The sequence below is a fragment of the Etheostoma cragini genome, chromosome 20 (genome assembly GCF_013103735.1).
Source record: "Etheostoma cragini isolate CJK2018 chromosome 20, CSU_Ecrag_1.0, whole genome shotgun sequence".
NCBI classification, from domain to species: Eukaryota; Metazoa; Chordata; class Actinopteri; order Perciformes; family Percidae; genus Etheostoma; species Etheostoma cragini.
Window position 1 is genome coordinate 8,596,257 of NC_048426.1, and position 9,295 is coordinate 8,605,551.

General features: G+C 40.4%; 2 protein-coding genes across 7 annotated transcripts in view; one reads left to right on the forward strand and one right to left on the reverse strand.

The window, feature by feature from the left end:
• The window catches only part of LOC117935822 (glycogenin-1-like), an 8,941-nt gene extending 1,437 nt beyond the window's left edge, over nucleotides 1-7,504 (forward strand). Inside the window, exons 2-7 of one of the 2 annotated variants that reach the window (XM_034858366.1) lie at nucleotides 1,599-1,737; nucleotides 1,829-2,003; nucleotides 2,246-2,408; nucleotides 2,958-3,084; nucleotides 3,774-4,011; nucleotides 5,565-7,504. In XM_034858366.1, coding sequence (XP_034714257.1) covers nucleotides 1,599-1,737; nucleotides 1,829-2,003; nucleotides 2,246-2,408; nucleotides 2,958-3,084; nucleotides 3,774-4,011; nucleotides 5,565-5,732 — 1,010 coding nt within the window. In that variant the 3' untranslated portion in view covers nucleotides 5,733-7,504. The remainder of the gene's footprint in view (nucleotides 1-1,598; nucleotides 1,738-1,828; nucleotides 2,004-2,245; nucleotides 2,409-2,957; nucleotides 3,085-3,773; nucleotides 4,012-5,564) is intronic. The other variant, XM_034858367.1, reaches the window with a different exon arrangement.
• A 223-nt stretch (nucleotides 7,505-7,727) lies between these two features.
• hltf (helicase-like transcription factor) overlaps nucleotides 7,728-9,295 on the reverse strand; it is a 35,120-nt gene continuing 33,552 nt past the window's right edge. For all 5 annotated transcript variants that reach the window (XM_034858416.1, XM_034858419.1, XM_034858417.1 and 2 more), the window contains exon 25: nucleotides 7,728-8,400. In XM_034858416.1, the coding sequence (XP_034714307.1) occupies nucleotides 8,257-8,400 (144 nt within the window). In that variant the 3' untranslated portion in view covers nucleotides 7,728-8,256. The remainder of the gene's footprint in view (nucleotides 8,401-9,295) is intronic.

Genomic DNA, 9,295 nt, shown 5'->3' on the forward strand with positions numbered 1-9,295 from the left:
ATATATATGTATATGTACTCCATTAAGTTTTAAAATTGGTGTTCTCACGCCAGATTACATTTATCGTTAACATTTTGAACAAAAAAAGTGTTAGCCTATTCATAAACTTCTGTCTTTATGATTTAAAAAATGTGTCACACGGTTTTACGGAGCCACAGGTAACTCTGTGGAAACACAACACACGCTTCTTGTACGTAGCCTCAGGCTCTTTTGATACTCAGTTTATAGTTCCTTGAAACAGACCCTAGCAACCATACAGCGCTGCCTGTCCGATCAGGTTTCCCAGAAACCCCAAACAGCTTGATACAATGTGCTGGATCTGGGCCAACTTCCACTCAAGCAGAAGCACAGTGTGCCCCCTGCCGTTGTTAATGAATGCAAAGGGGACTCATCGGATACTGAACTTCACACAATAGGCCTGCGAAGGAATTGGGCATACTTGTACTGGTGCAGTGGGGTACCATAGACATGACATGATTGTTCAAGTTATGGAGGAAAACGCAGAGACCGGTGCATTAATTAAATAAAATTCACTGTCAAATTAAGAAACAAAGGCACAGATGATTGGTGGAAAGTAGACACTTGTAGCTTACTTTTACTATCTGAGAACGTTTACTGACTTAAATAACCAGTGTAAATATAAATGCTCAATAAAAGCTGCAACCACCAGATGTATATAATGTGGACATTGTCCTTTGGAGGTAATAAAAACAAAGAAACAGTGAATAACTGGTGTTGATTTGTTTATCTTATCGGAGCAACATGTGAGTGTTAAGGTTTGACTGCATCCCATTGTCCTTAAGAAAAAAAAAGATGTGTATACATGATTTGTTATGATGTTTTATGAACTATTCACATTCTACATACATTTTGGTGTATTGCCATCTGTGCTCTCAGCTTCTCTGCACTGTCAATGCAGCCAGGGAATGACTGTAACCGCACTATAGCAGCACTTTCTATAGTGTAGTTATGACATCACAACTGTGCGTACGTACTGATAGCTTGTTTAATGGAACAGTTTCTAAATACAGGCTCTGTGAATTGATCATTTGGATACTTTAACAGTATTTTTTTATAGCATCTGGACCTGCTATATAATAAAACAAAACATGGAAAGCTCACTTTTTACAATATGGGACCTCTAAGTGTTATTAGCAGATATTCACATCAAATAATTATTCATTTTGAAACAGCCCCGGTTGTTCTCATAAAGATGATGTACAATAAAACACATTTTAAACTAATGAGTCTAGTTTAGTTTATAATGTTGTGAACAGTCATTGTTGATTAACTGCACAGTAAAAGGAGCAGCGCCGCCAGCTGACAAAAGGCATCCTAAAATACAATGGTTAACAAATTAAAATAAATTACATAACATCTATAATGAAAGCAGGCCTTGTCCAAAGGGATTAAGAAATTCAAACAAGCAAACACAAACAAGCAAACACAAACAAGCAAGCACGGGTGATAAGAGACATTGAAAGGCAGATAAATAGAAGTCGGACTGACAAGAGAAGTAATGATACTGACGTTATAACCAGCTAGCAAAATGGCTGATGATTGTGCAATGTGCATGTGTGTTTGGGTGTTCCTCAAAGCAGACCAAGCTTTTGTGACGTTGGCCACCAACGACAGCTACGCCAAGGGAGCGATGGTTCTCGGCCAGTCGTTACGGAACCACAACTCAACCAAGAAATTGGTCGCACTCTTGGGACCTCATGTTGCAGAACCTTGCAGGTAACACACATCACTGATATTGGTTGAAAAATGGTCAAATGTCAATATCTAACAAACACACACTGATCCAATCATGCTGTCTGTGTTGTAGAGATGCACTTCGCTCCATTTTTGATGAGGTGCGTGTGGTGGACGTCATGGACTCAGGTGATGCGGCTCATCTGTCCCTGATGAAGCGTCCGGATCTGGGGGTAACGTTCACCAAACTGCACTGCTGGACTCTCACACACTACAGCAAGTGTGTGTTCATGGATGCAGACACATTGGTGAGACAAAAACCTGACCACAGCACAGAACGTACACAATTGGCAACGGGGAGTCACCTTAGAGTTGAAAAAACAAAAGTAGTTGTTTGTAAGTGTTTTTACTCTTAGAACACACTGTCCTTTAATCAGAACATTGAACATTCATTCATAGACACTTCCAGAGAAAATTACTTTATGGAATGTGGACATTTTGATAAATGAAACTCAGTGTATTTATTTGACATTTATTTGAATGTATTCAGGTGCTGTCCAATATAGATGAACTCTTTGAACGAGAGGAACTATCTGCAGCGCCGGATCCTGGTTGGCCAGACTGTTTCAACTCTGGGGTGTTTGTCTTCAGGCCGTCCAATGAGACGCACGAGAAGCTGCTCACGTTCTGCAGTGAAAACGGCAGCTTCGATGGTGAGACCCGAGTGTTTTTTTTGTCACTTTCTTAAAGGCTCACTAGAACATAATCTGAAGTCCTGATGTCCTAAACTTACCTCTGGTCTAACTTTACCCTCACACTGCCAGCTCGCCCCTGCTGTCTGTCTGTCTGCGGGTGTGCATTTCACATCATGCTGTCGTTTACTGTGTGCTGCATCCTCTCACAGCGTTGTCCACACTCAGTTTCTATTTATACCTGTCAGGAAGGACAGTCTGTGCGGTATGTGTGTGTGGTGTTGAACATTCACGTATGTATCATAGAGTGTCTGAATGGATTTGAGCAGCCAGAGAAGAGCTCAGATACAGTAAATGTCATGTAAATGAAAGAACATTCCTTTTTTTTTATGTCTTTGAACTCCTCTCCCATTCGCTAAGAGCAAAAATGCAGAATCACTCTAACAGGACTAATACTATTTGTTTATGTTAACATGCCAAACCGGAACTCCTAGCCATCTCTCATATTGCTCTACTTTATGAAATTATGTGTATCATTCTGAGCGTACTTGTGTGTGTCTGTTGTTTTAGGTGGAGATCAGGGAGTTCTCAACAGTTTCTTTAACACCTGGGCAACAGCAGATATTTCCAAGCACCTTCCCTTCATCTACAACCTCAGCAGTATCGCCATCTACTCCTACCTGCCGGCTTTTAAAAAGTTAGTACGCACAAACGCATGCACACACACACATGCACGCACGCAATGTATCCACTGTTTCTGTAGCCGATTTATTGCTTTGATTCTGTAGCTTTCCTTATAAAACGTCAGGGTGCTTGTGTGTTATGAGGCATAAAGCTCATCCAAGGTCAGTTCAAATGGTGTGTGGGTGTGTGTGTGTGTGTGTGTGTGTGTGTGTGTGTGTGTGTGTGTGTGTGTGTGTGTGTGTGTGTGTGTGTGTGTGTGTGTGTGTGTGTGTGTGTGTGTGTGTGTGTGTGTGTGTGTGTGTGTGTGTGTGTGTGTGTGTGTGTGTGTGTGTGTGTGTGTGTGTGTGTGTGTGTGTGTGTGTGTGTGTGTGTGTGTGTGTGTGTGTGTGTGTGTGTGTGAGTGAGTGAGTGAGTGAAGGGGTGTTGAATTACAAGAAGCTGCTGAAATTTAGAGCAGGGGACAACACACATTCTGACACAACCTGCCTCAAAACAGAAGAGCTCCTGTAGCTACACCTGTATACTTTCTGTTTCAGTTATATCTGCATTGTGTGTGTCCTTCTGTAGAGGAGTTAGCTTCAGTAAGTGTTAAAGATGTAGGATGCAGATTGCAAATAGTGGCAGCAACGCATTTCACAAATCTCTTTCTCTCCCACTCTTTCCTGTCATCTAACGCTCACTGTGCTTGATGTGTTTTCCCAGGTACGGCCAGGATGCCAAGGTGGTGCACTTCCTGGGTAAGGTGAAGCCATGGAGCTACTCCTACGACGCTGAGCGAGACGAGGTGAAAGATCACGCCATGTCCCCTGACCAGTGCCATCTGCATCCCGACTACCTCCTCATGTGGTGGCAGCTCTATGCCAAATCTGTGCTGCCTTTACTGCAGCAGGCCTACGGGGACACTCCATTCAACAGCGGCTTCACAGAGCCAATTGAGGATGTACGTCAGCTGTTATGACGTGTGTGTGTGTGTGTGTGCGTGTGTGTGTGAGTGAGTGAGTGAGTGAGTGAGATGAGTGTCCAGTTGTAGGTGTCATTGTGTTGGCTATGCATGTGCTGAAACATAAACCAGGATGGCTGTGATTGTGTCTTTTGCCTGTGAAACCTGTAATTACTAGGTGAATTCTTCTTTCTCTCGCATGTCTATTCTCGCAAATCTATTTATTAATTTAGAATTTACCAAGTGGTGAAAGTGCCATACATTGAATCTTTTTTTTCCACTTTCCCAAAACACCAAAACAAAACTCCAAAACTCCAAAACACTGGTTTTGTTAGATGACGTCAAGAAAAAGTTTGTTTCACATTCCTCAGCACCAAACATTGTGTTTGTTGCCGCGTGTATTTCCAGTTGTCGTAGTGGTGCCATGACTGCATGAATAGCTTGCTGATAATGAAGCATGCAGGGTGGCTCCAACAGCTGTTAAGTTCTTCAGTAACTAGCAGGAAGTTGCTGCCTGTTGCAACAGTGAGTCAGAAGAGGAAAACTGCCAAAACCTTATGGAAGCTTTGCCCAGTTCACTGAAACTGAGCTATCTTGTGTCACACCGACAAGTTTGTACACTCATAAAATATTGAATCATCTGAATCTTGCAATGTAGGGATTTTTAAAATGGTTCCAAATGGTCACAGTGGCCAAGAGTGGCAATCACGGGATAGTGGCACAATAAATCTTTCCCAAAATTCTCTAGTCAGTTGCTTTAAAGGCATCATTATTTAGTAATCTGACCGGGTGTAAAAAAGTGAACTTACTCTGTAACACAGCATTGTCCATCTAACGTTTGCTAACATTAGCCACCATATGCTGCTGGTCATATCAGACCAGGAAAAAACAATAGCAGTAAAAAACAATCCCCGCGTGTAAGAGAAAGGTCTCGTTAATTATTCTTTCAAAATGTACATAGTCAAGGTTTAAAGTCCCCCTCCACTCAAAAATGTTGTTGAGTTTGACACCAGAATACTATTTTCACCTTTATGTTTCTTTGCGCTCACCTTAAATCAGACTTTTAACAAGTGTAATCGTAGTCCAATATGTAACTTACAGAAGTGTGATGTGGAAGCTTAAGGTCTCCAGTGCACCTGAGAATGGACAAGTGTGAGACATTTTGTGTCCAGTAGTTAAATCTTTAATACATTACTCAAACCACAATATTTGATAGTTTTTTTTTTAATTCTCCTTCATCTTGCATGTTCTGTTAGTGTGCTAACTAATGTTTTGATTGGTTTGGACTTATTGAGCGTGTTATCCACTGTAGGAAGCCAAACTTTGTTCCTGTTAGCATAAACAACTTTTGTCATCTGTGAAACTCTTATCTGCTGCAAGTGTGTTGCAACGCAGGTCTAGTTTGTACTTTGGGTCTCCTGACGAAACCCTTGCATGAACTGATTGTGGGAAGTAAATAGTGTTCAGCTGAATGTGGGGAAACCAGGCCTTATATAGTATTGCTCCAGGACGTTTTCATGATTCATTCATTCTTTCTCTTGTCTGTCATGCAGGGTAAGCTTCACGAGGATGTTAAAGAGCACCCGGCACCTATCGCTCCTCCTCCCCAGAAGGCATCATCACAGGAGAGGAAGCAGCGCTGGGAAGCGGGCCAGATCGACTACATGGGTGAAGACTCCTTTGCCAACATTGAGCGAAAGCTTAACTCCTTCTTAAAGTAGCGCACAGGCCAGGTAGCGTGACAGACAGAGAAAGCACCAATCAAAGCTCTGTGTGGGTGGCGATGTTAATCACTTCTCAGCCAATCACAGGGGCTTGATTAGCAGGTGACTGGATGCATCTGTGCAACGTTTAGCCTCACTCTCTGCATCCTGTCAGTGTGTGTGAATGACAGGGAGTAGAAGTTTGACACAATTCCCATTATCTTTTACCGTTCATTTTGTGACCTAAAAGGGAAAGTTTGACCTTTCAGGAAATACCCTTATTCGCTTTCATGCTGAGTTAGACAAGAAGATTGATGGCAATCACTACATGTTTGTATCCGTGATAATAAAAGCTACCACAAACAGCTGGTTAACGCTTAGCGTAAAGACAGCACTGTGTGCGATAGAGACTCCAGTTTTTCTATTGCTACCGGACTATATCTTGGCCAAAACCAGTAATTTCCTCAAGTCTCGGTTAGTTGCGGCTGCTTAGAGATACTTTAGCATATAATCTCTCATAAAACTACAAATTGTTCTTCTTTTTGTACGGATTAAACAAATGAGATGCATGTTAATTAGCGAGCTTTAGAAGTGCTGGTAGGTGGTTCTGGTTGTTCGGACAGAGGCAGGCTAGTTGTTCACCTTTTTTCGGTCTGAATGCTAGACTTTGGCTTCACTGTACCGACATGAGTGGTATAATCTTCTTATTTAATTCTCTGGAAGAAAGTGAATAAGCCTACTTCCCAAAATGTCCGGTTATTCCTTTTAAGTGTTCTTGTGCACCTGATGGAGATGGAATAACAGTCCTGAGTCTTCTTAACCTGTGGAAACTTTCAGCAACAGAAACTGAGAAAGTGACCATGGGCAAATCCCATGGTTAAAGGGAAATCAATACGTTTAAATGTTGTTTCTGGAATTTACCACAACTCCTTTCCTGCAATAAGTCTCTCTCTCTCTCTCTATTTACACCACTTAGAAGCAGATATGCAGCAACTGGCTCACTTCACTCTTACTGATCTCCTTTCCAGCCAGTTATTATTATCTTGCTTTAATCAGACAGTGTTGACCTCACTAGAATACATACATGCATATAAAGTTCCTTATATGTGCCTCTTACACTCACCAGCAACGTGTGACCGACTGTGATCACCTTTGTAATGTCTGGTTGTTGTTTTAGGAAAAAACGGTCTGTTTGCATGGCACAGAGTGAAAAAATGGCTGAGTAATGTACTTCCTCCCGCATTCTAAAGGGACGTTAAGTCAGTTTTTTTATGTATTTGTGTTGGATTAAAGAATAGTGCGCTCCCCAGACATCTGTCATCTGCATGTTATGTCCCTGCCAGGCCTGCATCAGTTTATCTTCGTGCCATGACCTGTTTTATCACTTCCTGTCTGCAGTGTAACCAGCTGCCTTATTACTGTTAACTGTTTACAAAACCTCACTTACTGGAACTGCTGCTAGTAGCACAACCAATTTAACTCTGATGAGTCCCTCCTTTACTGTTACCAATACTTCCTTTACTTCACTCCAGCTGTGTGAACTATAGCTCCTGACAATAATAATACTCTCCTCACTTAACACTCCCCCACCAAGAAGCTGGCAAGGTCAAGAGAAAAGTCCTTATGTAATTTTTGTCCAATTTTGTCAACCTGCTAAATCCCAAATATGCATGACCGTGGAAGTAGAACATTATTGTAAATGCCGTCCAGTCCTGTTCCCCAGCTGTTAACTGTACATCCCTGTAGAAGCGCTAATAAAGAACTGGTGAAATAAATCACCCTTTATCCAACCCTTATGTCATCAGTTTCATTTTCTTTATACTCTGATATTTATATTGATTAGATATAAATTGCCAATAGAAGTTTTGATGCCCGAGGTGACATCTTTAAATGTCTTGGTTTGTCCGACTAGTGAAACAAAAGTAAAAAGCATCAAATCCTCACATTTCAGAAGCACTTATTGTAACCATTTAAATTATTAAAATTGACACAGATTCAATAACATACACACTATTGTGTGGTACACAAATAGTTTCCCTTTAATTACATGTTCCAAAAGATGCTGTCTGGTTAAATACAGTAGCTACAAAGGTACAATATCAGCAGGCTACATTTCTTTATCCAGAGATGGCAAGGAAGACAACAACATACAGAACATCTGAATTGTCAATATGCACATTTAACAGCTGTTAAATGTGCATATTGACAAAGCTGCTACAAACGGTGTGTATTTCTTCTCCACCTTTGTCCCAGAGTATCAACTCGTACAGTAGGTCAAGACAAACCGCTCCTACACATCACATAAACAAAAATGATAGCTTCCCAAGTATTGAAGTGTCCTGTTAATGAATCAGTACAAAACGTTAACCGTTACATAACAGTTAACATAAAACAGAATTTAGGACAATAATAACCAACCGATCCAACAATTTTTACTTTTTAATATGATGAAACAATCTGCAGCCGTTCAGATGTGAACTGTCTCAACCAACAAAATAGTCATCTTTTCCAAAGTGTGTGTTGTTCCCAAGGGATTATACATCTACAGCTCCATCAGAGCTTTGATGTCATCAATGCGAGAGGTTTTCCTTTCTGTGTTTGAGGAGCCGAAAGCCTTCTCCACCAGATCCTGCTTCTGCCTTTGGATCTTCACCATGTTCTCCTCCACTGAATCTTTGACAATGAACTGCAGCAACATATAAAATCAAAATATATACACAAGCTAAATATTATAGTCAGTGATCTTTCTCATGCGCCTCTCTCTAGTATTAAACTATGGCCAATCCAAAAAGCGTTTAGTTTAAGAATGTAATATACTGTACATACTGTAATTGATCATTTAAAAAATAAATAAAAAAAATATAAAAATGCATCGGGATTTGTTTTGCGACGATTGTTCGTTGATTACTTCAATACCAATATTTGTTTTACTAATTCATCTAAATATATTCATATGGTTCCGCTGACAGCAACTAAATCATATCAGTTTCCTGCAAAACAGACCAAAAGTAGAAAATGCAGAAAATTGTGGAGACTGAAAATAGTTATATTGTGAAATTTGTGAATATGTATGGCCTATATAGAAAGGAGAAAAAGCTTTTGGTGTGAGGCAATTTTAGAACACAGGAATGTCAGCCTAGCAGAGTAAGACTGAGATAAGATAAGAAACTTGGGTGGGGGGGTTGCCACTCTGACAGTGAGTAAAAGCAGATTGTTCCCCTATCCAATTTTGGTAAACATGCTTGAGTTTTAAACTTGCTAACAACCAGCCACAGCACAACCAATGGTGAAGCAGACAACTATATGTGTACACCAAACATTATGTAAAACACTATATGTTTACACCCATACAGGTGAAAATAAAAAAAATTGTATATGGTGCAAAAGTACATTCATTTCAGTAATTCAACTTAAAAGGTGAAACTAATTTATTATATAGACTCATTACATGCAAAGTGAGATATTTTAAGCCTTTATTTAATATAATTTTGTTGATTAGGGCGTACAGCTTATGAAAACCCCAAATTCAAAATCTCAGAAAATTAGCATATGGTGCAAAAGTTCAGTATTGTAGGCTCAAA